The following is a 27,476-nucleotide window of genomic DNA, read 5'->3' as shown; positions in this document are numbered from 1 at the left end:
AATCACTGTGTTACACCATTAAATGATCAGCTGGTAAAAGTCGTCCTTTCTGATTATTGCCACCTTTAATGCTGGTGAGGGGAAGTGCACCAACGACGTAGAAAGCTTTAGGCTACTAAATGATTTTTTTAATAAGGTGGCCTAACTCTGGCTTGAAGAGACACGTCTTTATCTTTCTTTCAAATAAAATTTCACCACGTCTCTTCAGCCTACCTCCATTAGAACTATAAAAAACCACAAAAAATAAACGCAGCCAACTAAACAAAACCCTCATCAAGTGCTTTCGACAATGAAAAACTCCTCAGCTGCGCACGAATGAAAAAAAACATTAAAAATTACCTTTGTGAAACACAACACCGCTAAACAGATGGCGGCGGCTCAGCCTGCGAACCTCACCACCGCTCGCAATCAAGGTGACTCTGGGGAAAAACTGCCCGGGGAAGCGCGGTGCTGCCTGCCCAGCCCAGCTCCCCGCACGGCGCGGCCAGCACCCAGCGACGACACCCCGGGCCGGGCCGGGCCGGGCCGCGCCCCCTCCTCCCGGCACAGCTCCCTCAGGACACATCCCCCCTCAGGGCACAGACCCCGCTCCGGGCCGGGCCGCGCCTCCTCCCGGCACAGCCTCCCCCCGGGGCACAGCCCCCCCTCAGGGCACAGACCCCGGGTGGGGCCGGGCCGCGCCTCCTCCCGGCACAGCTCCCTGAGGGCACAGCCCCCCCTCAGGGCACAGCATCCTCCCGGCACAGCCTCCCCCCGGGGCACAGCCTCCCCCCGGGGCACAGACCCCCTCAGGGCACACCGCCCCCCACCCCTCCCCCCACGCGGGCCGCGCACGTGCTAGAAGGAAACACGGCGCGGCGCAGGCGCAGTGCGGCCGCCCCTCCCTTTCCCCCCACCCCGCCTCGGGGATGGGGAGGTCGAAGGAGGAGTCTCAGTCTCCGGGCGCCTGATTGACTGATGTCATTTCCCCAACTCCGTGACTCGCCGGCCCATTGGCTGTTTGCGGACCGCTATCTGCATTGCGCTTTCTGGTTGGCTGTTGCCGCGCCGGCTGTTGCCCTATCCTAATTCGGGCCACGCGGATTAGGTTCTTTAACCCCGCCTCCTACCCCAGCCCCTCCCACCACCGCCGCAAGCTCCTCCCCCACTACCTTTTCCTCTCTTTCATTGGACAATACCGTGCTTCGCTCCTCCCGCCCGCCTTAGCGCTAAGCTCCCCGATTGGGTGGCGGCTAGCTCCCTCAGGTGCCCCCCTTCCTCGCCGCACTGCGCATGCGCTCACCTCCCGCTCCAACCACGAACCCCCCTCGCCCGGCGCGAGCTAATAAAGTTTTGTTCTCAGAGGAAGGAGGGGAAACGGCGGCGCCTCCGGGCCCCGCCCCCTCCCTTCCCCGCCCCTCGCCCGGGAGCGGCATCCGCGAGCCCGGCCCCGCCCCAGCGTGGAGGGGGGGGGAAGAAGGGGGGGTGGCGGTTGGGGCGCGCGCGCGCTGGGCTAGAGCCGGCGGCATCTCCCCTCCCCTCAGTCCCGCTCGGCAGCCGCGGCGGCAGCAGCAGGAGCGGCCGCAGCCCGGGTAGCGGTGCCGCCGCCTCCTCGTTCTCCTCGCCGGGGCACGGTGAGCGCAGCCGCGTGGGGACGGGCTCTGTTCCCTCGCCGCGCCGGGACGCGGAGCCTGCCGCGGGGCGCGACGGGACGCGGGCGGTGCTCTCCCTGCCCCGGACTGCGGGACCCGCCGCTCTCCAGCCCGCCCCAGGGAGCGCCCGCAGCGGCCGAGGCGAGGGCCGGCCGGCGGCGGCTCTGCCTCTGCCACCCCCCGGCATCCAGACGCGCTGCGGCCAGCGGGGCGCAGCCCCGGCGGCAGCGCTTCCCTCGCTCCGCGGGCCGGGCCGGGACGGGCGGCGGCTGCCCCTCGCCCGGCGGAGCGGGAGCGGGCGCTGCTCCCCTCACGGGTCGGGGCGGGCCCGCGCCTCCTCCGCGCGGCCGGCGGCGCCGCTCCGGTCACCCGCGACCGCTCCCGCCTGGGGAGGAGCCGCGGCGGCTGCCCGGGGACGGCGGGAGCGGGTGCGGTGGCGGCGGGGACGGCCGGAGGGGAGGGCAGGGCAGGGCGGCCCCTACAGAGGAGGCAGCGCCCCGGCACCGCCGGCCCTCGGAGCCGCGGCCGCCGCCCCTTGTCCGCGCTGGCGATGGTGGGGCTCGTAACCCGGGGCTGGGATGGGCTTTGCTCATCGTGTTTCACGTCTGTCGTATCGCCTGGGAAACTTCCTCAGCCCAGTACAACTTTGAGCAGAAAAGGGGAAAAAAGGAAAAAGAAAAAAAGAAAAAGTCATTTCCTTCGATGTCACAGCGGCTGGAAGACATAGCCGACAAGTTCCTCTTGAAATATAATTGCAACATCACTTCTTTAGGGGAAGCGAGACCTGGAGCATAGGACCTCGGGGAAAGCGCTTAATCTCTGCTCCTTTTGTGTAACGTGAGAAAAGACTAGGCTTTTCTGTGCTGTAGGGCTCTCCGCTGGGAGGTTTAATGCCTTTTAAAGTATTCTGAGGCTTTTCGGAAAGATCTTAAGTGCAAATTGCTCCTGCTGCAAGGCTCTAATCCGGTGAATTGAAAATGAGTTTGGGTATTTGAGGAGACTGCCGTGCTGGGTTTTTTTGTCGTTTGCCGTAGTAAACGCAAGTGCAACCATACCGGTATTGGACAGGGTTCGCCTGAAATTTGGCTGCGTTCTCTCGCTACCTGGTGGTTCTGACATCCGTTTCTGAAACTTGTGTACGCTTTCAACGATCTTTGCTTTGACTGACCTTGTTCAGTGGGATCCTTTGTATTACTGGTACTTCCAAGTCTTGTGTAATGTCTGCCACCACTATAGAAATACATCATGTAGTTAGGTTTTGGATGGCTAACTTGCTTCCTGTTTAGTTTTCCTCGCAGAAATCTTCTTAGAACTAAGAGACTGAGATTAATCTTTTTTTTTTTCCCCCCCCTCCTTCCTTCTAATTCAACAGATGCAGTTTATGTTGCTTTTTAGTCGCCAGGGGAAACTGAGACTCCAGAAGTGGTATGTCCCATTATCTGACAAAGAAAAGAAGAAAATCACAAGGGAACTTGTTCAAACAGTATTAGCCCGCAAACCGAAAATGTGCAGCTTCCTGGAATGGAGAGACCTGAAGATTGTCTACAAAAGGTTGTTCTGTCTCACTAACCTTGTAATTGCCGTACATCACAAACAGCGTAATAAGTAGCGACAAAATCATGAAGGTTGATTTTTGTTATTGTTGTTTTTTCTGCTTCCCTATGCTGGTTATGGAGAAGACTCACTTTTCCCTTGAATCTAATTTGATAACCACGTAGGAATCATTCATGTGTGGAAAATCACTCATGCGTTTAGGAATGTGCTGAAGAAATGAGGTTTCCTCCTACTTTCATAAGGAGTGGTAGTTCTTGGTTCACTGTTTAGATTCACACAGTACATAAATGCGTACAAATATGAAGAACATAGGACTTGATAGATAAAGAAAAAGCTAAATTTTGTGAACATTTACCTCAGGCAGTGACTTCATAAATCATCTTAAAATGTAATTTGCATTTAAAGAATCATAGAAATAAGGAGATCATTCCTTCAGAGTGCCTAGTTTGTTTTTTTGTTGGGTTTTTAAAATTATTTTTTGCTATGAATACAAAAAGGCATTTCTCCTAATTGAAGAAATCATGGCTAGCTTTCTTTTGGTGGAAGTACTCTCTAACTTTCTTTGCAGTAGTTTCATTTCTCAGTTGTTCCCTAACTTTTCTGGGAATATTTGGCAAACGTTTTTTAGCTTTGTGCTGGTCTTTACAAATGTATTACAACGTAGCAGTGTGAACGTAATTTTCTCCACAAGTAACGGTAATCCTCATCCTGATTTCGTAGGCTGTATCTCTTCCAGCTAAGAATGGTGCTACAAAACCTTGAGTTACCCCCCTTCCCTAGTTAGTTATAAACTTCAGAAGATTTATGCATTCTTATTTCATCTTTGAGATGGTAAGGAATTTGCGCCCTGCAAGAAATATAGTCTCTCTGTAGGTAGGACAGAGGAAACTGGAGCTGAAATGAAGAGTTTGTAACTCTTTTCCGATGTACCAAATGGGTGGAATAAAAAAGGTTTAGATGTTCGAGTGCCGGTTTCATATATACCCTACCGCATGTAACACCATGCACATGAATGTTACCAGTCTATCTAATGTGTGTAGTTCTTTAACACAATGAGGAAGAAACGGGGAACAATGCATGATGCTGTGTGTAAAGAAAGCATACACACCTTTTTATTCTGCCTCTCCGTTTCCTCACAAAACGTCTCGCACATACCTGTAGACAAGCTTGCTCGAATGCTTTGTGTGCTCCCTTAAGAGATAATGTCTGCATGTGGTCCTTCAGCTGGGTTTTTATGGGACTAGGTAAGAAAAAGTAGGTGTGAGTGGGCCAGTTTGTTCCCTTCCTTGCCCAGTCCTGAACAGCAGTAGCTGTTCTGGTGGTGTGTTGATTTCACGCAGCTGCGTTCCCTCCCTGTCTGTTTATAGCTGTTAACAACTACTTGTCATGTCCTTTTGTATCTAGGGAACTGGGGGAAATTTGGATATGACTGTTTGAGTTGCTGAAAGTTGTGGTGTTCGTGCATCTTGGTAGTGTGCTGTGGGTCCTGTGGTCGAGGAGAAAGAAGAAATTTTCTGGGAGACGTATCTAGACATTTTGGGCTGGATGTATACTGCAGTCCATCTGCTAGACTGTTGATGTGCACAGGTGACTGCAGTAGCTTATTTCACTGCCTGCAGACCAATCTGGCACAGTTAGCCTATGAAATCTTGCTTAAGATTAGTTTGCGTCAAGCTAATGAACAACTCGAATCTTGTGTTACTTTTGCTTTTTTGGCAGGTATCGTTAGGCTAAAAAGTCTCCAGAAGGACTGGATATAAGAGGCAGTAGTTTAAATTCCTCTATCTGATAACATTAACAGCTTTTAGGTTTGTGGGACAGGCTTTTTCCGGCCATCACACTGCAGTTGAAGTTGAGGAGTACCAACTGGTATGATTCCTTTGAAAAGGGAGATGTGTTATAGCTCAAAAGTAGATAATCTCAAGAAGACAACTGTAGTAGTTGAAGTCTAATACTTTCTGAAAGGTGGGTGGCTAAAAGAGAAACACACCTGCAGGAACTTTGTGTGGTTTGTGAAATTGCAAAAGGCACTTCCAATTGCTCGCAGACAACAGGCTCTTGAGCATCTCTACTGAGATTGGTTCTTGTCTGCTCTATTATTGGGAAGGATCTGAACTTCCTGGTGTAAATGTTTTTTCAATATAAGCTATAAAAGTATGTACGTAGTGCTATTGTACGTTGCAAGTGCATGTTGCTATTATAAGTTTTAAATTGCTGAAATTGATGTGCTGTCCTGGTTTTTAGAGTGTATTTACTGTCATCATTTCAGGTGCAAGAGAGAATTGACCTAGATATTGCAACTCAAAGAATGACTGGCATTATTAGAAGTATGCTCAAGGGTCTCATTGGTGTACCTTTTTGCAAGAACAGAATGAACTCAAATGCAAAATGTGCAAGCTGGTAGCTTTTGCTGCCTGCTGATACTTAACATTTATCAAGAAAGCTGGACTACTTTGATTAGCCTCATTAGCTCTGTAGCATTTCATCCTTATATGATGCTTTCCGAATGAAACTTCAAGAAAATAGAGCTAAGTGTCTTTAAAATCCATCTGAATGTGAATAAATTTTATTTTTCTTGGTTTCATACATGTAGCATTGATAATGGTTGCAAAATAGGGTCAGTCATTGTTGCCTCCTCAATTTTTTCTTTATCACTACAAAACACAGATGGAAGCGTGCCCTGCTTTTGGCATGGTTCATGAATTGGGATGTATGTATTCTGTAGCTGGTTTTTAAGAGGGTTTTTCAGGCTGGTAGGCCCTAGAAGAGTGAAAGAGGATGCAAGCTTCTAACTTGGAGACAAATAGAGTTTTGAAGTGACTGGCTGAAGAAAAAAAGAAATTAAAATATGGGAAGCCAACAACAATTGCACTTAATGAAAACAGACAGGAAGTCATCTGCAGACAGCTGATTAGGAACTTAGCAAACACAATTAATGATTGCTCTTCACATTTTGTCAACTTTAACTGTAGTAGTGTTGGAGCATATATGATAGAAGTTCATGCAGCTTTCCTCTTGTGACAGAGAAAAGTGTTAACATTTAACATTTCTAATTTTACTAAGAAATGGAACTTAGGATAGGATGTGGGTTTTTTATTTTTTTTGAAGATCTCAGCTGTTTACTATTTTAGCTGCTGACAGTAATTTTCCTTGTGTAGTATATTGCAGTCAAAATCGGAAATTGCAGACTAATATTCATGTAATTTTTGCTTTGGCATTTGGTTAACTGAGATCATGGGACTTAGTTATTTTGATTCGTAATTCGATTAAGGATTGTGGCTTAGCTTTTATGTCAGCTTGGAACTGTATTTGCAGTACAAAATTATAAAACTCTGAGCTCATGCTGCCCAATCATCTTTTACTATAGCATAACTATAATCATAGATTACATTAAACACAGAAAAATACATTTTTAAACTTTCTTTTTGCCCTCTGCACACTGAAAGAAACAGAAAGGCACCCATTCTGCAAGTAGTGTGCCTCTTAGCTCAAAATATTGTGAACCAAAGGTGCAGTTCCTGCAGCTAGCGGTGTGTGCCCAGCAGTTGATGCAATCCCCATCTTTCTTTATGTACCTCTTAACTGCCATCTTTATCTGTTAAAAGTGTTGCTATGGTGTTGATGAGGTGACTCTGTAAAACTGACTGAATGCAATGATTATCATGAAGTAGGTATCTGGGTTTGGTTATTTTAACTTGATAAGGTCCCCTTTGTACAGGATTCTAGTTCATGTGGCACTAGGAGGACCTCAGCATCAAGAAGCAGCAGCTTTTTCTTAGAGGATTACCAGTACCAAGCTTTTACAATCATAGAATCATTAAAGTTGGAAAAGACCTCTAAGATCATCAAGTCCAACTGTCAACCCAGCACCCCCATGGCTGCTAAACCATGTCCTGAAGTGCCATATCTACACTTTTTTTAAGATCTCCAGGGATGGGGACTCAACCACCTCCCTGGGCAGCCTGTTCCAATGCCTGACCACTCTTTCAGTAATGAAATTTTTCCTGATATCCAATCTAAACCTCCCCTGATGCAACTTCAGGCCATTTCACCTAGTCCTGGTGGTAGTTACCTGGAAGAAGAGACCAACACCTGCCTCGCTACAACCTCCTTTCAGGTAGTTGCGGAGAAAAATAAGGTCTCCCCTCAGTCTTCTCCAGACTAAACAACCCCAGCTCCCTCTGCTGCTCCTCAGAAGACTTGTGCTCTGGACCCCTCACCAGCCTCGTAGCCCTTCTCTGGACACACTCCAGCAACTCAATGGCCTTCTTGTCCTACTGAACACAGTACTCCAGGTGTGGCCTCACCAGGGCTGAGCACAGGGGCACGATCACCTCCCTCCTCCTGCTGGCCACACTGTTCCTGATACAAGCCAGGATGCTGTTGGCCTTCTTGGCCACCTAGGCACACTGCTGGCTCACGTTCAGCCGGATGTTGACCAACACCCCAAGGTCCTTTTCTGCTGGGCAGCTTTCCAGCCACTCCTCCCCAAGCCTGTAGCATTGCATGGGGTTGTTGTGACCCAAGTGCTGGACCCAGCATTTGACCTTGTTGAACCTCATACAGTTGGCCTCAGCCCATGGATCCAGTCTGTCCAGATCTCTCTGCAGAGCCTTCCTACCATCGAGCAGATCAATACTCCTGCCCAGCTTGATGTCAACTGCAAACTTACTGAGGGAGCACTCAATCCCCTCATCCAGATCCTTGATAAAGACGTTCAACAAGAGTGGCCCCAAAACTGAGCCCTGGGGAACACCACTCGTGACCGGCCACCAGCTGGATTCCAATCCATTCACCACCACTCTCTGCGCTCGGCCATTCAGCCAGTTCTTTCTCCAGTGAAGAGTACACCCATCCAAACCATGGGCAGTCAGTTTCTCCAAGAGGATGCTGTGGGGAACAGTGTCAAAGGCCTTACGAAAGTCCAGGTAGACAACATCCACAGCCTTTCCCTCATCCACTAGGCGAGTCACCTGGTCATAGAAGGAGATGAGGTTGGTCAAGCAGGACCTGCCTTTCATGAACACATGCTGGCTGGGCCTGATCCCCTGGTGGTCCTTCACATGGCTGGTGAGCGCACTCAGGATGAATTGCTCCATAATCTTGCCCAACATCGAGGTCAGGCTGACATCCCTGTAGTTCCCAGGATCCTCCTTCTGGTCCTTCTTGTAGATGGGTGTCACACTGGCGATCCTCCAGTCATCTGGGACCTCCCCTGTTAGCCAGGACTGCTGACAGATGAGGGAGAGTGGCTTGACCAGCTGCTCTGCCAGCTCCCTCAGTGCTCTTGGGTGGATCCCATCTGGCCCCATGGACTTGAGTGTCCAGGTGGTGTAGCAGGTCATTAACTGCTTCCTCCTGGATTATGGAGGGTTTATTCTGCTCTCCATCCCTGTCCTCCAGCTCTTGGGGCTGAGTACCCTGGGATTAGCTGGTCTGACTGTCAAAGACTGAGGCAAAGAAGGGATTAAGTACCTCAGCTTTTTTCTCATCTTCATTGGCAGTCTTCCCCCCTGCATCCAATAAGGTATGGAGATTCTCCTTGCCTCTCTTTTCGTTGCTAATGTATTTGTGAAAACATTTTTTTGTTGTCCCTTGCAATGGTGGCCAGATTGAGTTCTAGTTTTGTTTATTTCTAGTACTACTGTGGGGTATTGCCTTGCTGAAATGAAAAACCATAAAAGAAGTGTTTTACTTAGTAGGGTTGTTGTTGATTTCTGTATCTGTGACTGAATAATGACTGATCTGCCTGTACTAGAGACTCAGAACTTCTTGTTTTATTAAATAAATGTCTAAGTTTTTTGGAGGAGGAAAAAGAAAGTCTTTTGCCAAGTACAGCTTTAGTGGTCCCAGATTTCACTGTGTCGACTATGGTAAACTATCACCAATGTCCAGATTCTTGGGCTCCCTTAAGCACCTGTCTGCCTCTTGAAGGCAGCTTGGCTGTCATTTGCAGTTCAGCTCTACTCCTGCCAACCTCTGTAGGCTTTAAATTTCTGCAGTTAGAATTTACATGCAATGAGATGTAGATGCTGACAGTCTTGTGGCTTGCAGCTTTATCTGGTGACAAACTTCCAGGGATGACTTCAAGCAGGTGTTCTCTCATCTGCTAGGAGAACAGCAGTGAACTGGTGGGATTTGCAAGTTATGCTCTGCTCATAGGGACCTGATCCCCCAGCAGAATTACTGAACCTGGCTGCGAGCAGAGTAGTAGCTGAGAACTTCGCTGAAGCATTGCCTGCCAATTGTGAGGCTTCACACTACTGAACTAGTGCAACTGTTAGGGCAGAAGGTTCATGAATTTCTGTTTCCTTCCACAAAAAACTGCTAAGGTCACGTACCTGAAGGCAGGAATTTGTATGAGCATTTATACCTCCTGTGTTTCCTTTTTGTTCTTTTATTCCATATTACATTCTTAGGTGACTTTTCCAAACTGGTTTTGGTGCCCTTTCTAACGAGTGGAGGATGTTTATCGTAAAGTATTTCCCTAAATGAGTGTAAGCAGCTGATTTGGGCCTGAAGATTCTGCTGCTAAAACCTACTAAGGAAAAAAAAAACACACCACACAACTGTAACGGGAATAAAAAGAGCAGAATGTTTCTTCCAGACTGTACTACATTTGCTTTTGTGTGATGTGACATACTTTACTGTCAGGATTTGCCTTCTCATTGGATGCATATGAAAAACAGGTTTCTGTCAGGCTCATTATGAAGAAACAAAGCTTCTACAGAGCAGAAATCTTTTTCAGTCTGTGGATAGTAATCTACTTGTCTTTGTACAGACACTCTTTATGTAAGCTTCTACACTTCGCAAAACCTCTGGTTTATCTGCTGTAGGCTACACGTGGACGCTAATTTCTGAAGCCCTGGCCTGCAGAGAAAAAAAAATTACAATAATCTATTGCCTTTGAGAATTTGGGTCTGAAGAAAGGTATACCTTTGTAGTATGCTCATGCTCTTTGCAATGATGGCTGACTTGTGTATACTCTTCCACTGTTTGCCATATAGGCTTACTGAATCTGCATTTGTTTTCTTTTGTTGTGTAGTGATCCATTAGTCATGGCTTCTACTTAAAAAATACTTTGAAAAATATTCTCTGCATGTAATGATAGATACGCAGGCCTCCATTTTGTGTTAAGATGTCCACTGAGTAGTTTTCATTTCTCGGTGTTCTTTCTCCAAAACTGCAGTTGACGGAGCTTGAATGTGTATTCTACTCACTAGCTGCCAAATAAGTTCTTAAAGTATGTTACATTTTCTTTTAAATGAGGACACTGAGAGCAGACCACTTTTTGGGAAAGTATTTTATGTTAAGTAGTCTCCCTCTCTCTACCTTCCCCTGCCTGCCTCTTTTATTGGGATATTTGCATAAAATAGTTCTGTGCATCAAAAGAGACTCTGAAGTAATAGGGAAGCGCAGAAGGAGTGTTCCATGTAGACAAACTTCAAATACTTGAGTCAAATCTGATTTGATAAAGTCTGCTGGTATGTGATTCAACTTGTGTTTAAACACTGTAAGGGAACAGTTTAACTACACTTCATCATAGTCAGTGCTGTGCATCTGAATATGAAGAAAGCTTGGTTTAGATGGGTTTGGCCTAAGTGCTGGTAATTAGCGTAAATGTCAACTAATGTGCTAAAGCTCTTTTTTTCTACAGTGAAGTATGATAACATGGAGTTTGACTTAAATTCCTCACTAGGTTTGAAAACATTTTTTTCTTTATAATACCACTTTCCCAATACTTTTTAAAACAGCTTTAACTGAAAGATGCCTCATACAGATTGAATCTTACAAGCTACTACAATGACTGTATATGTCCTTGAAAAATTAATGAGGCAGAAACACAACAGTGTAAAATCAAAATAACTGTGCTCAGATAGAACTTCTGATGAGCTGATGTCACCGTGGTGAAAAGATGAAAGAGCAAGGGAATTACCGTGTTAAGTGCTTCAATGGAGGTGTCTTCCTCTCTTCCCTCTCCCATCGTGTTTTGTGGTAGGATGGAAAGAAGTCCTAGGCAGTAATGTTTTTACAATATTTTAAAACTTTTGAATAAAAGTTATTCTGATTAGTTGTTCATGATGAAGCCATTGCAATTTAACTCAGCTAGAGCAGAGAGGGGGAACTATCAGGTCATAAATGATGCTGGATGAGTGGCTTGGAGACAAATTTGAACATATGACGAAATGCAACATTTTTTTGCAGGACTTGTAGCCAAAAACCCTGCCAGGTTCTTTGAGGGGGTTACGAACTCCCAGCTGATAAAAGATGCATAACGTTTAAAAGGTGTATACATTTCTATGTATAGGAAACAAACATGCATCTTAAACTTGGCATTCACATCTGAATAACTTCTTTTTCAATGGGACTGGCTACTCAAAGAGTGCTTAATGGGGCCCGTTTTACTCTCTAAACAGGCAAAGAAAAGCTGTTTCTGGTTCATGTAAATTATCAGTTACAACAGGTGTTACTTGAAATCTCTGTTGTGCCATGTGTGTCTGGACGGCATATGGTTTTGGCACTTCAGAAAAGACTGAATAGGTTTTTCAGCTTTGATTCCTGTTTTGTTTTTGCATCAGCTTTTTCAAATGTGACTTGAACAAGTGTATGGTAGACCGCAGTAGAATTGGATGGACTTTTTGTTAAAATGGAACTCAATATCATATCTGAAGTAAAGAATTCTCTGTCTTCCAAGGTGGAAGTGGATTGCTAGAAACTAGCTGATGGCCTCTTGTTAGTCTGATACCAGGAAAGTTGGTAGGGATTGAGTTGTTGACTTAATAGCAGTTGGGGTATATAACATCAGTGTTAGTTTTGGAGTTTTTTTGGCATTTGTTAAAATCTCTGTGAAGACCAAATCCTAATTGCTAATTCAATTTATCTTTCCTGAGGCATTTTCTGTAGTTTTTAATATCTCAGTGTGTAGCTTGTGTGATAAGAATTTAAGATTGAATCTGTTGATTAGTATAGCAGAGTCTGGATGTTGTAGATAGCAGAGAAAATATCATGCCTCAGAACTCTGCCAGGAAGCCAAAAAATCAAATACCTTTCGTTTTCCAGCCACCTCTTAGGCTAATGTAATTCTGTCAGCTAGAGGATGGTAAAGACTGAAGTCTTTTTTGACTCAAGGGGGCAGATCCCTTTTCTATATGCATGTGTCTGCTGGTCTTTCAGGTGTTCTTTGGTAGAGCTTGCATGGCTGTTGATTTAGAGTAACAGTACACTAAACTTGAGTATGAAGGACTACTTAGAACATAACACATCTCAAGTGCATTAATTTTGCTCATTTTCTTATGCTAACGTCAGGATTATTTTGTTATTACAGATACGCAAGCCTCTATTTCTGCTGTGCTATTGAAGACCAGGACAATGAACTAATAACTCTGGAAATAATTCATCGCTATGTAGAACTTCTTGACAAATATTTTGGCAGTGTGAGTTAGTAATTTCTTTTTAATTTTTATAGATTCACAGTCTGTTTATATTATGTCATTTTGTTTTATGTCCACAGCACTTTTAAAACATAATCAACCAGTTGTTGAAAAGGTGCATCTAACACACTTTCTGTTGCTTTCTTGGCCAAACTAAACTGATGATTGTCTATATAACTGTTAAAATACAAAATTAAATTATTAATTTAGACATTAATAGTGAAGAACTGTTACAAATCTGGTGTTAATTCTCTGTATTTATTTCATTTCATAGTAGTCTTATTTAAGGTCAGATAAAATCTTATCCTTAGCTTTTTGTCTAGGCGCCCAGCTTTTCTTCTCCCTGGCATTGCTCTAGTGTGTGAGCACTTCTTACATCTGCTTCCAAAGGAAGCAGTTGGTTGTCAAGTAGCAGCAGGAGTGATGAGGAAATAAAAGATAGACATCTGCTTACCCAGATAGCAAATACAAACAACTGTAATAATGTACATTAGCACTCTTAGAAAAACTGCTGCTCGTACTTCTGCCTTCCTAGTCCTTCTGACTAGGAAATGTACAGGATGAGTAAGAAATTTGTGATTATTGTGTTTTCACATTTCTCTGTCAGACTGCATGATCTGCCTTTGGTTACAACAGGCAAGAAGAGAACTTTTATAGGGATATTCTCTTGCCTCATGAAGAGCCATGTCACACTGATGGTTGTGAGTTGAACCCTTTTTAACAATGAAAATGTTTTTCAGAGAGGTTGGTATAACTGTTTTTAACTCAAGTGAATAAAGATATTTTCCTTTTTTTTTTTTTCTCAATGGACAGTTTGTTGTTTTTTTTTTTTGTTGCCCTGTTTCTGAAAAGGTTATAGCTTGAGGCTAACACCTTGATTTGGTGAAGTTTGGTGAAACTGTAAACAGGTTAAGTTTTGTGAGAGGCTATACCTCAATAGATAATATATTCCCACTTTGCAGTAGTGCTTGATGTTCTTTTTAGGTATGTGAACTCGATATCATCTTCAATTTTGAAAAAGCCTATTTCATTCTGGATGAGTTCCTTTTGGGCGGGGAAGTTCAGGAGACTTCCAAGAAAAACGTTCTCAAAGCCATTGAACAGGCAGATCTATTACAGGAGGTAAGCAAATTCAACTTCGCTAGCCAAAGTATCAGCATGGTAGACTGTGACTAGAAAAAGCTCCTGTTTCTCTAAGCTTGTAGAAGGTGCTTTTTAGCATGCCTAGCATGTATTTTCTAGTTAGTTGTCCTAATAGTGCAATATTATGATGTTATCTGCTCTTTTCTTTTTGTTTGGCATGTGTATATTGTAACCTACTGTGATTTTGTGTTTTGCTAGAAATGCAAGTGGCTGTTTTGTGTGTATACCTAGATAATTATAGTTCATGCTGTTTTAATTTAGTTTTGTTCATCTACGTGTCTTTCATTTCTTCTCTTTATTAATCAACCATTAGTTTTTTGTCATACCTGATGCATGTTTACTTCTTTACTGTTTCATTGCTGAAATCCAGAAGCTAGACTCTCTTCTTTGAGACTCATTCAGGTATAGTTCTTATTCTAAAGACCTGCCTTTCTGCTATAGGTTGCTTACTCTGGAACATTTCTGTCTTTTAAGTTGACAATGCAGTAATAGTAGTGCTATAGAAACATACAGAATGAAGTATGAGAACACACTTTGAATGCTTTTGTTGTCCATTACGAACTTTGAAAAAGACAGATTGCATCTCTACCATTTTTCTTTCGAAAACATTTGATGGGAAGGGGTTCAATGGTATAGAAAAACTTAGTATCATTTCCCTGTTTCTCCATGCTATGCTGAGTGTGGGGTTTTTTTTGTTTGTTTGTTTGTTTTTACTGAATTGCTGCAAGGTCAGTGTTAAGGTCTTTGAATGTCTAAATGGAAGACACAAAATTCTGGTGTGCTGGGGGATTTATCAGTCTTGTGTGCAAGTCAGTGGAACATACAGTTTAAGAGGGATGATGAACCTTGATTTTTTTTTTTTTAAGTGTACTGAGGTTCACTGGTAAGATTCTATATAAATATAAGCTCCTCTATTCTTTCCCCTCATGTGAACCTTCAATTTGTTTTTTTTCGTCCTGTGAGTTAATTGCATAATTCTCATATAAGCATTCTGTGTTCCACTTGGTACTCTTTTTTTGTTGAATGTGGTATTAATGGGATGGGGAAACACATAATGTTCTTTACCTTTGTAGTTGTGTTTGTCGTCCTTTCAGAGTACAGGCAAATCCACAGCACATTACAGTTCTTGTCTGCAACAGCTAGTTAGTGTCATGAACAAGGTCAGCCATTACATACAGATTTTCCACCCTGTTTTTCTAGGAAGGAAATACATGCACTTACTTACTACTTGTGTTCTGATGCAGTTTTTATTGAGCCCTTCTTTACTCTTAAAAGGAATTATGTTAACCAGAAGTCCTGTTGCAGATTACAAACAGGGAGAAAAAATAGTCTGTTTATTGTTTTAAAATCTTTTGCTCTTCTTTATATGAAAACAGATATAACAGATTAGTTATCTATTCCAGCCTGTGTTCTGCAAATGCACAGTCAATTATACATAAAATAGAATTACTGTATTTTTTTCTCATTCTCACTGGTTTTGAATTTTATTATCACCATTTTCTTATGGCTCTTCTGAAGCAAAAATGCATTGTACCTCTAGGATTTAATTACTGATTTTCTATCCAAACAATTAGCATTCTTTTTTACATTTAATATAATTTCAAATTAAAAATTTTACGCAAAAGGAAGTATAATTTTTTCAATGGGAGACTTCCTTTGCCCTGATAGCTTTACTCTGATTACCCTTCCTTTCCACATCTCTGAGATTTTCTATTCTGTCAAGGTTTATTAAATCTTTTCTGATTAAATTGCAATGTAACAGTTTATCACAGCATCACTGTAGTCTTATGTTTGATTCTTATGTTTTTCATTCTTAGTTATATTATATTGACTGTCGATCAAGTATAAAACTACTCCATATATCTGATTTTTAGTTTCTAAAACCCGTAAAAGTCTGAGTTCGTATTTAAATTGGGCTTCCAGTGAAACTGGACTCTTTCTGCAGACGTTTGTTTTTGTATCGACTGCTGCTATGTGCATGCTGAGTTTGATGAAGAAGGTTGTTAAAATAATAGTTTGTCACAACTGGAGACTTTTTGGTACCTACCGGAATGAAATGTGGTTTGATTCCAAATGCAAACCATTTCTGGCAGGGTGGTTGTGTATTTGTTTTTGACTATGTCAGATTCTAATTATGTGCCACAAAAGGACTTTTATTTGGCCCTGAATACTCCTATTGCTTAATTTAAAAATTATTTTTCAGTGTTGAATACACAACATTATTAATTAGTAATGCTATGCACATTAATGTATGAAGCACCTTAAAGATTAAAAGCTGTACAGATACTTACACAAAGGAAAATCATTACAAATATATTAAGTGGCTATTTGCGTGATGTTAAAAGAAAATATGCAGAGGCATAAGTTGCTGAGTAGTGAATTAGCTCCTAACAGCCTTGCCTACTTGTATATTCTGTGGCAGTTTTCCAGGATGTCTTCTGTCTCTGAGCACATACTTCAGTTTTTCACAAAGTCCTTGGTGCTGTGCGGTCTACTTTCTAACTGCTAGAGGTCGTGTGACTGAAACTTACTAACTTTTTAAGCCTTTTTAACCTTCACTTTCTTGTTAGCTCTTCAATAATGTTCTCAGTTCAAATATTCATTCCCTACCCACCCACCACCCCCCCATTTATTACCGTCTGATAACTTACCAGTAGTCAGTTGTCAATACTGGTTGTGTTATCCATATGAATGGTAGTAACAACTAATTATTCCAGTGCTTCCATACTTTCTTGTAAATCTATTGCTAGAAGTACTTCTGTTCAAAAGAATGCTGTCACGTGTCTTGTCTGATAATTTTATATCTTGTTTGCTATAGAAATTTTAAATACTTAACTAGTGATTACAAAGGCATACATTTATGGAAAGGTGTTTTTTTTGCTTGTGTGAACAACTCAATTATACTGAAAGATGATGATTGGCAGATGCAGTATGTTGTGGCATGAGTTATATACCTGTTGTGTGTGGAACAGCTAAAAGATAATCCTGTGCATGATTTCATGTTACTTAATTTTTTTAATGCATGAAACTAGCAACAATGGAAAAGAGAAGATCTCATTTTTTCGCTTAAATGTTTAATTCCTGTGTTTTTATTTTGATGGTCCAAGTAATTTGATATGGTGCTTGGAAGTTCATGGTCGTTCACTGTGCTAAAACACTAAAATCAAGGAGTAAATACTTCGAGTTTCTAAAGGAGGCAGTTATCTATATATTTAAAAGCAAAACCATGCAAACTTGATTATCTTCATTTGAACTAGAAAAAAGTTCCTAAATTTTGGCTTTGAGTGAAAATACATCCCATGTACTTTTTGTAAAAGTATTTTGGAAATTATCCCCATTTTGTCCACTTGTATTCTTTTAGTAACTGACTGCAGAACATCTAAAATAATTAAAAATATATTTTTTTGGAAGAGGTATCTCAGTAAAAAGGCCAGTGGATCTATTGACAAATCATACTTCCAAATTGAAACATTAGGAAGTGTCAATTATAAGTAAGACAAATTAGTGTAAAGTGAAGTCGTTGCTGTCTGATATCTATTCAGTACCCTCTCTGTGAATTCCAAATCATACTTATGTTCATCACTATTTTAGTAATGATCAAAAATCTAAAAGCTGTGTGAATGTTTTTTCTGAGGCTCTTGCAGTTTGGCCTTGGGTAGTATCTACTAGTTCTTCCATATGAAGAATAATAGATATGCTATCAATTAACCATGTTTACTTTGCTATTTCAAGCCCTCATCTCATCCTATATCCAGAAAGGTGATTAAATTGTTAATGTCAGCTGACTTGTGCTAGATGCTTAGTGTTGCTATGTAGATTTAAGCTTGTCATTTTAGAATGAGCATCTTTGGAAAAGAATTTGCTGAATTTCCTACATATGCCAAGAAAATTTTCTTCTTGGAAATGAAATATGCTAATTGGGAGCTGCAGGTTTGAAGGTATGCATAAAAGTGGAGAGATGGTATTAGACTGTCCTTGAGATATGACAAAATACAGGAATGCTAGCAATGACAAAAGAAATCCCTGGTATTTAAGCCTGGAGTGTGTGGGAGTTTTTGTCTAGTTTAGGAAGCAGCCTTTGTAAGCACCTGTTTTTTACTAGTCTCCTGAGAAACCTACCATAATTAATGCAATTAATTCAGTCTTCACTTAATGTTAGCTCTTAAATATAGACTACTGAAGTATATTGCCTTCCTAAGTTGGCAGTGATGACATTTGCCTCTGCTACACCTGTATTCCTCTCCATGTGAAACAAGAAAGAATAATGACATCTTTATTACAGTAGAGATCTGACTGCATTGATTGTGGTCTGTTCTTCATGTATAACTTCTGGCTAGGTTTCAAGTAGCCAGCTGGGTCGGTCAGTTTAAGACTGTAGTTCTTAAGACATGTATGTGCTTGATTTTAGGCACAGATAATGATCTATAATTACATTTTAGAAGATATGTAAGGGGAGCTATGAGAGTTATCATGAGTGAGAAAGGGATATGTTGTTAGTTCATTATTTAAGGATTAAGAAATAGCTGTGATCTTTGTGGCCTGGGAATCCCTCCCAACTTGTAGAAGATAGAGTAAATCGTGGTAGTGTTGTGGTAGCTGACACTTGTAAAATGCATTTCAGACTTCAGTCCCAGAAGTATGTTGGGTATGTAGAAGGAAAGAGGTTATAATTGTGCTGTTGAAACTGGAGGTGCTTTTTATGTAGTAGGTGAGGAAGTGCATCTGTGTGGAAATGGCTTTTTGTAAGATACTTTGAGTGTGAGATAGTGTGGTTTGTTCCCCCCCCCCCCCCAAGTCTTGGGAATAAAAAATTGAATTGCTTGTTCTTAAAGACTTGTATGGTTTGCCACAAAACATTACTAAGAACCAAGATGAAGGATATTGGGCTTGACTGAAGAGGTCAGTTGCTTTTGTGTTCGTTTTCCCACATCAGTTGAACAGATGGTTATTATTTTTTGAATGTAGTAGGCCTTGTATACATGCTTGATTACAGTGGTGCTCTATAACATTGTATATATAATATGCTTCACTTTGGAAGAGTATTTTGCACCTCGTCTTAGGAAAATTTGCTTATTTGTTGTTGAGTTACGATATGGGTTATGCTTGTGGTCAGAAAAATGATACTGTTTTTTAAATCCAGTGTTCGCAGGGTGGAAAGCAAGGAGGTACTAAAGTTACAAAGTGTTTGATTGTGTAGAACTGTGGTATTTCCAAATATGTCAGTTAAAGTTGTCATACCGTGATCCATTCTTTGCATATGTTTTGTGTTAATTACTTTGCTTTTTGTAGCATTCTGTTCAAGTAATAACTTAAATCTTTACAGAGCTGCAGTTCTGGCTTCATATAGATATATGTTTATGGCTATCTTGCTTGTCATTGACTGTACTATAGACCATTGAGTTTGTAAAATCACTGATAAAACCTGCCAACAATTTTTTAAGAAGTCATCATAGCTTCATAAATACCTGATGTAAATTCAGCTGGACTTTAGATGGAATGAACTGTAAGAATACACGCAATCAGGAATCATACGAACTTTGCTTCTCTTTGGAACAAACTTCTAAAGATAATTAGTTGTAAATTTAATAGTTGCTGACAGGTCTGATATCAAAGGTGTTTTCATATTTTTAATAGATGTATTTGAACTGTCCTTCTTGTACTGTGGAGTAGGCTTCCCTGCAAATACTTACCAAATCATATTCTTCTGTTTAAAGCAATAGGAATTGGTCCAGAAAATTAATAGTAGTACCTACATCTCTGTTTTTCTCCCAAGTAGGAATGGGAGGTGGGGAAGTTAACATTTTCCAATTTAAATGTCTTCTTGAAAAAGTGGCATTAAGTATCCAGGAAGTTACTGTATGATACTTCACCTTCTTCCCATTCTCAGACTGCTTTTTTTTCTGGTAACTTGAATATTTTTGCTGGTCTGTATGTGAGTCTTGTGATTCTTTTTTGAAAAATGCGATTCAGTATCTTAATGTTCTTTGTGAAGTTTCTTGTTTTTCTGGATGTGTCATGATGCTTAGGACTTATCATAGATTTGCAGGCTGTGATTTCCAAATGCTTTAGAAATCCAGTTGTCTTTCCAGAAACATATTGTCAAATCTTAATCTGGCCTTGGCTTTATAGATTGAAAACAATAGAAAGCAGTTTGCTTTTCACCTGAGAAGTTTTTGTTCAGACCTTTAAAATATTAAATCTGTCTCCGTAATATTCTTCTTTTTATCTGACTGTTTTGTTTAGTGTGTATGCATGCAAGATGTGAGTAATCTTATTCTATTAAAGAAATAAAAGTGCTGGTTATAACTTCTTAAGAATGAACAAGTTGTGAGGAAGGAGACTTCCATATAAGTATTAAGTATGCATTCAGTCAGCTTTGCAAATTGAAACATTAGGAAGTGTCAATTAAGTAAGACAAATCAGTGTAAGTGAAGTCGTTGCTGTCTGATATCTATTCAGTACCCTCTCTGTGAATTCCAGTACCTATCAACAGTGTCCACTTTACAAAACTACCTATGAAGTTCATCATTTATTAATACAAGCAATCCTTGTGGAACTGTTGAGGGTGTATTAACAGTACACCACACTCCTCACAGATTGTAATTCTATTAAGGGTATATTTATTATTTGTGTACTGAACTGATAGATTTTTCTCCACAGATGATATTCTGTTACTGTCTGTAGAAGCACTGATGAAAATTTTGCACTGCTGCATATGCCATAGCTGTTTTCAGGAGCTTAGTCATGTGCTTTTGGTCAATAAACATAGTAAATTCAATGAACAACTGCAGAAGACTGCTTGACAGTAAGGAGTATCTTATCGTCAAAATTAGATGCTCTTTCTGAATGAGCACATTAATCTGCATTTTAATAGAACATGTCACCTGAATCTGGCAGAATGCTGAAAAGAGCAATTTTAATGTTTGAACCATGAGATAGTGAGGAGAAAATTCCGTTTTTGCTCTGGTGTCTGAGATGATGTGTCATGTTGCAGTGCTACTACCCTTTCCTAAAATTCTCACTGCCTGTGAAGATGGTTTCAGAGCACCACAGAACAGTAGGTGAAAAGAATATGAATGCCCCCAGGAGGCATCCCGTTGTGTTTGGTTTTTAGATTCTCATTCCTTTCTGGTCTTATCTGTGTGTTGTACAGATGTCAGGCACATTGCTGGTATGTGTTCTTGGGCTTTTATTTATTATTTTTAAGGGAGAAGCTGTGTTTTCTTGTTGCCAAGCTGTCTAGCAACAGTAGTAGTTCTGGTGATGGATATCAAGATGCATTAAAAGTGTACCTATTTTAAATCTTATGCTGAAAAATTTATTTTAAAAAGGCAAAAAACAGTCTGAGAAGACCTATTGTCCACAATTCTTTGAGAAATCTAAGTATCTTTGATTAACAGATGGATTAAAGTGAAAATGCTCAACTTTTTGCACCAGGCATTGCTACATGAAAATGACTGGCTTATCACATACAGCTCAGCAAGTAACAATGATGACTTAATAGTAAATATGGTTACATAGGAATTAAATATGTAAATTTGGTAGCACCCTATTCTGTTATGCTTTCAATCTGTTATAATAACAAACAACTGATCTTAAGTTTTCTTAAGAAAATATTTAATATTCCTTCAAGCACAGGTGAGCTTTCTACACAATTCTCTAGAACTTATTCTTGTAAGATACTAATATCCTTTATCTTGTTAAGAAATGAAAAATAAACTGAAGTTTTTCAGTGCATCTGCTTGGAGTCTTTGAACAGATGTTTTTTACTGATGCATTTTTGTTGTTTGAGTGGACTTTAGTAGGACCTAATAAAATTGTGTTAGCAACAGCTGAAACAGATTTGATTGAAATAACTGAATTTTTTTTTTATATAGTTTAGAATATTTTTTAACTTTTGTTTTTAATGAAAATAAGCTGTAAATAACTGGGTGGGTGTTGTTTTTTTTTATTTTATTTAAGTAGTTGGTATTACATTTTCACTGCTGCTTGATTTTGTGTTTGTAGAGCCAGAATGAAGACTGGGGAGGTTTGTCTGAGGATATCTTATGATTAAGAGCAATCTAAGGCATTAGCCCTTTTGACCCCCATCTAAATGATTGGTAACTACCAAATTTACCATTTTGGTGGCATGGATTAAACGGGTGCTATGCAAAGACTGCTGCACGTGTAATTAAGTCCTTGCAAGGGTAAACAGAACATGGGTGATGGGCTTAACTTTCTGCAACACTTGCATGATGGTCTTTGAAGAGTGCTTTGAGTGTTCCCTTTTATTTTCCTTTTTCGTACTAACTGCATCAACTTAAAGTGTCTGACTTCTACTAGCTTTCTTTGGTGTTTGTAATTAAGTGGGATAATGCAAGTTAGAGAAATGGATACCAAAACTAATAACTAAACAGATGTTTGGCTTTGTTTACTTACAATCAACCCATGTAAACGTGTATTTATTGGAAAATGAGCTATTTACATCTGCTGTGCAAAGAAAATGGGCCCTAAAAAGACTGGGTGCTGCTGCAATTGACTGTCTATCAAGTGCCGAATGCTGCATGACAGAACAAAGCTTATTTGCATATATAGTGCATTGCAACATATTTTTGTCCAAAGCCTAAGTGGAATACATTGTGGCAGTCCTACTAATAAAGGTAAGATTTTATTTTCCATAAGGCAAGTTTAAAATACACATGAAAATGATTCGCTGGAGAAAATGTAATTAGTCTGCTGCTTATTTGGCATCATGATAAACAAGTAGTTCAGGAAACAAATCGGCTTTTATAATGTGGAACTGCAATAATAGATCTAATTTCATATGCAGCTTTATACATATCAGGATTTAGTTTGCAGACAAAAGAAAATTATTATAATAGACAAAAATATTTTATAACATGTTCAAATTCACTGTTGGTGTATGGGCATTTTTACTATTTTAAGGTTACTTAGTATATGATACAGCTATTGATCTGTGTTGGAGTCGGGAGCAGCTAAGAACCTGCTTGCATATTAGATCTGTAGAATCAGGGCAGCCAACAAGTCATTTGTTCAAAATAGAATTTCATATATGAGTTTGGACATATTCTAAAACAACGATAAAACCTAAATGCTCAAGCTTGACTTTTTCCACAGTTTTCTTCCCCCATGTTTATTGCTTTTTCTCTCCATGATAACAAGTTCACGTACAAAGAGTGTGATTCTCACGGTGAGGTTAGTATTAATACTGTGACTGTAAAAGTTTCATTGTGACTAAAACTTCATTTGTATTGTTTGGGACATATGTTAAGCAGAGAGCTTTTACTTGGGAGTCTTAATCTGTTTTGTTGTCTTAAATGGTTCCAAAGACCAACTCTGCAACATGCAAGCTCAGGCTTAGAAATTTCTGTGTGACTCCAGTTTACTTCTTTACAGTATGTCCCTGATGAATTCTATGTATGGGCACAGTTTTAGTTGAAGAAATGTGCTTTGTCCACATTGATTTAAACACAGTGGCATTATGAGATGCTCGCGGGATGCTTCTTCCTGGCTTGTACTGTTCCCTGGAAGGAGTAAAGGAATAATTGCTGTGTACAGAGCTTAATTTACACGGTTGTCCTGACTCCACAGAATATGGAGAAATGGGGATGGCATCTGCCAAGGTGAATGGAGAGGGATGTGTAGATGGTTGCACATAAGAAGAGATGGGGATAGTTTGCCTGCAGGAGGGAACTGCAGCTTATATATAGGAATGAAGATCAGCTGTGGTAAAGAAAGATCTCCTGAGGTAAAGAAGGTTGTCTTTGGGCCAGGGGAGGAGTTTACTTCATATACCTTCTGTGCTTGGATTAACCTGATATTTAACTAATAGGTTACACAGCTTCAAATTACTTAATCTGTGTTACTCTATCAAGCACAAACAAGCACTAAATGAGTATAATTTGTTTTTTTGAGGGCTCTTTCAGAGAGATTTGCTTGTAAACTAGGATGCGGAGTTCTCCATGTGCTGTATGGCAAGCATAATAAGCCACGTATTCAGAAGTAGTCTATTCCATACAGAATTTTGTTAAATTTACGGTGAGCGTTGTATAGTGTTGAAAAACCTAACTGGTATACAACTAGAAAGGTGAAATCTTTTTGTTTGTACACTCAAGTTCTGCTGAACAGAACTCAGCTTTCTATCAACAGCCGTTTACAGGTGGTAATGTCATGGTCTTGAGTCAGGGTGCAGTTTCCTCATCACCTAAAACCATGGTGACAGTGACTCTTGCTGAGAAAGCCAAATCCACTCCTGATGCCACCTTTGTGGTGGCGTTTGTGTTGATTGACTGCCCCTGTGATTATGTGGCTCCTAGCTTGTTGGCTAAATCTGAGAATATGCAGGGGAGGATGAGGGAAGTGCCAAGAGGAGGAAAGCAGTGGCACTGAAAAGGGAAGTAAACGATAGCTGCTTTTGGTGGCAGCCAGGACTTTTGCTAAAGCTAATAGTGCAACTTAAATTACATTTTATTTTTAACATTTCCCAGTGTATCTAAGTGTTTTAAAAAGCCAGTGTTCTTGACTCATGTCTGCTGCGAACCCCCAAGTCAGCTAGCGTAGTTAGATAAGTTCTAATTTACCTGTCTTACGCTGCACTTCTGCTGTTGGCTTAAGTCATAGGAGTGTGGCAAGGAGCTTCAGCAGCAGTATTGATTTACGGAGTTTTCAGTTGTCCTTTCCCTCCCTCTTTCCTTTGTGCCAGAGAAACTACTTATATTACTATTCTAGAACTGGATTGCAGATCCACTTAAACTGATCCAATTTAAATTGCTCATTTCTAAAAACATGTAGTCAGCAGCATTTCTTTTCCATGTTTACAACTTGACCCTGCAAACATTTGTCCAAACAATTATAACAAGGCAAAGTGCTGCAGGAACAGGAAGGAAGGGGGAATGCTTAAATGCCATTGCTATGGAAGCTGAATGATAATGGATGTGATATGGCTTGTTACGGCGGTATATTCTGGTCATCTCTTCAAAGATACAACCCTGCAGTTTAAGAAAAGATTCCTTAAGCAAAGGGGAATAAGTAATGCAAACCTGTAGCTGCAGTGCTGGAAGAAAATGCAAGAAAATACTAATGAATCCTTATGTGTGTAGTTTGGCAAACTGCCAAACATACAGACACTGTGGGCTTATCAGATGGAGAACTCTGTGCTTTGTCATAATTTTGACTCTAGCTTCACAATATAAAGTATTCAGCAGTAGTGCTTGCTTAAAGCACTTGCGGTTTTGTGGTGGGGAAGTGGATCCTCCAGTGGATGCTTAGAAACACCCTTACCCATAAAGATTAGGCTGTCGGATCTTCATAGGTCACTGGGTAGCAACTGATTAGTGGGTATAAAGCACTGCTCCTGAAGTGATTATCTCTGATCCAGCAGGTCAGAATAACAGCTAAGAAGCAGGAAGCACCCACTGTTATCCAGTTACAGTACACAAAGCTTCCACTGATATTTTTGCTTCTGCTTTTGAGGGGGAGGCAGGCAGGCCACTGCTGATGTTATGTCATATCCTTCTGGTCTGTTGAGGTGATGTTCTAGACCCAAAGTGTGTGCATATGCAAGGACGTTTTGCTGAATAACACTTGCATGACAACTGTTGCTGTTTCAGACTCTAGCTGAGTATTGTGTTTGCACCAATCTTGAAGATTTCTTTTTCTTGTCCATTCTGTTCAGGAAGCTGCAGACAAGGTCTTGACTTGGAGCTGACATTGATGTGGGATTGTTCTTTGTTTTTCAACATCATCATAGTTAATATTTGTCCTTGAACATGTTCAGATCCTCATGAATGTTTCTAGGTTCTCTGAGAAAACACTTTGCTCTCCTTTGAAAGTAAAGTAGAATTTTCCCAGTAAACATGTAATTGGAGTTCCCGAATAGTTGGCTAATCAAAGCTTGGGAAACAGGTACTCTACTATTTTGAAATCCCTGAAAACTCAAGTGAACAAAGCAGTTTCCTAAAGCAGCCTTTCATTAGAAACATTTCCTCATGAAGATTCAGAAGTAGAGTGTAAAAGTAATTGCTTCTAAAGCATTGCTAAAGTGCTTGTTAAATGTTAATCTCTTCCTGCTGTAAGAACTTCATGTTTCTAAACATCCCTCCTCTCTCTTTTCCCCATAGCCTGTTTCCGTAGCATCGCTCCCAAACTGCTGTGCGCTCCATGTTCCTGCATCTTGTCTGTTCTAGCTTGGGGTTTGTTTAGATGCCCGGGGGGCAAAAAAGCCAAGTCTTTATCAAAAGGTAGCAGTTGTATTTTTTGCCTGTAGTTTAACATTGCTTGCCTTCGTAGGCTTTGTGCTGGTTTTCATGGGAAAGAAGTTAAAGCAAAAACCTAAGCAAACTTTCTCTGAAAAAGAAGGCATGCCAAGTGTTCATGAAGTCTATCTCACTGCTGTGTGACGTTGGCAGTAGAATGGCAGCACTTGCAAAACACTGAACTTGAGTCAGTTTGGTGTAGGCATGAATAATTTCTTGTCTCTCTCTTGCCTGAGGAAATAGGCTGTTTTCTTGTCCACTACAGACATAAAATAGCTTAAATTGCAGCAAGAAAATAATTTCAAAGTAGATGTTAGGCAAATTTTCCAGTGGTGATGATAATGAAGCATTTAAGTAGATTGCCTCGGGAGCATTAAAAAGTTTCCATCACTGGATGCCTGCAACAGATTAAATATCTCTTAGGAGTGTTACAGGTATGCTGTTTGGGGGGGACTGGACTAAATAACGTCCCTTCTAATTTTAGTTGGTTATGACTTTTTAATTAGACTGGGTCATGACAAAGTTGGCTGAGAAAAATGTCAGTTGGGTTGGGCTAGCTAAATAGTTCTGTTGACACAAATCAACTCTACCATTTTTCTAATTTAAAAATCTCTAATGACTTAGGCTGACAATTTCAGAGCGTATTATTAGCTTTTTAAAATGAGCTGTAAACACAGATGTCAGTTTGAAAAAGATGGATTGCAATGTGCAGCTTGTATTGTAGAACTGTTACTGCTTTGGCAAAACTAGGATCTAAGACCTATGTGTTAAAGTCAGATAAACAATTTGCATCCAGATTTTGAAAGAAGTGATGATTTTTCATAGGTGGTATTTCATGTTAGTTTGCCATTGTGTTGTGCTGTAAGGATACCATTGCCTCTTCCCTAGCTGCTAGATCAACTAATTTATAAACTCATTATATCCAGATAACTAGCTATCTTAAGGACATGCTTCACAGGCTCAGATGTTGTCTGAGGTCTGCAGAGTTCCACAGAAGGAAGACAAGGTGACTACTGTAGTTCTGTGATGGCAAATAATTTGTCAAAACTTTATTTTCCTTTCTGTTGTTTGTCAGGCTGCCCACAGTGCCAGACCCTCTGTGCGTGATGGTTTGGGATGTCCTCAGTGGGGTACAGAGGTCTCACTGAAACTGCAGTGTTTTCCAGCTCACCGTATTGCTATCTTATGGCTGCGTATCTCAGTTACTGTTGTCTTCCTTTTAATCTTTTTGATTCACCTCTACAATGTCAGTTTGTTGCTAGTCTAGGTGCAGGTGGTGTTTACGTGTTTGATAAGCTAAAAACCCACCAGGAGCAAAATAACCACTTTCTTTCTGTGGTTATTTAACAATCTGTCATGCTTTATCATTAGATAGTAAGTTTCTGTCAAGATGAGACACTAATCCCATAACAGTAATTTGAGTCAATCATCTAATTTTGTGTACGAAGAGTTTTGCAGTG

General features: G+C 40.8%; 1 protein-coding gene across 3 annotated transcripts in view; it reads left to right on the top strand.

Annotated features, from left to right (window-relative positions):
• The first annotated feature begins 1,469 nt into the window (after window positions 1-1,469).
• The window catches only part of AP1S2 (adaptor related protein complex 1 subunit sigma 2), a 33,817-nt gene continuing 7,810 nt past the window's right edge, over window positions 1,470-27,476 (top strand). The window contains exons 1-5 of one of the 3 annotated variants that reach the window (XR_012764856.1): window positions 1,471-1,613; window positions 3,004-3,182; window positions 12,511-12,619; window positions 13,601-13,738; window positions 21,767-21,861. Coding sequence is in view for 1 of the 3 variants with exons in the window: in XM_075428888.1 (XP_075285003.1) it covers window positions 3,004-3,182; window positions 12,511-12,619; window positions 13,601-13,738 (426 nt within the window). In the remaining 2 variants the exon portion in view is untranslated. Of the gene's footprint in view, window positions 1,614-3,003; window positions 3,183-12,510; window positions 12,620-13,600; window positions 13,739-21,766; window positions 21,862-27,476 lie in introns of all 3 variants that reach the window. The other 2 variants (XM_075428888.1, XR_012764857.1) reach the window with 2 other exon arrangements.

This window comes from Opisthocomus hoazin, chromosome 1 (genome assembly GCF_030867145.1).
Source record: "Opisthocomus hoazin isolate bOpiHoa1 chromosome 1, bOpiHoa1.hap1, whole genome shotgun sequence".
NCBI lineage: Eukaryota > Metazoa > Chordata > Aves > Opisthocomiformes > Opisthocomidae > Opisthocomus > Opisthocomus hoazin.
The sequence above is the reverse complement of the archived record's forward strand: the minus strand, read 5'-3'. Positions and strand labels throughout refer to the sequence as shown.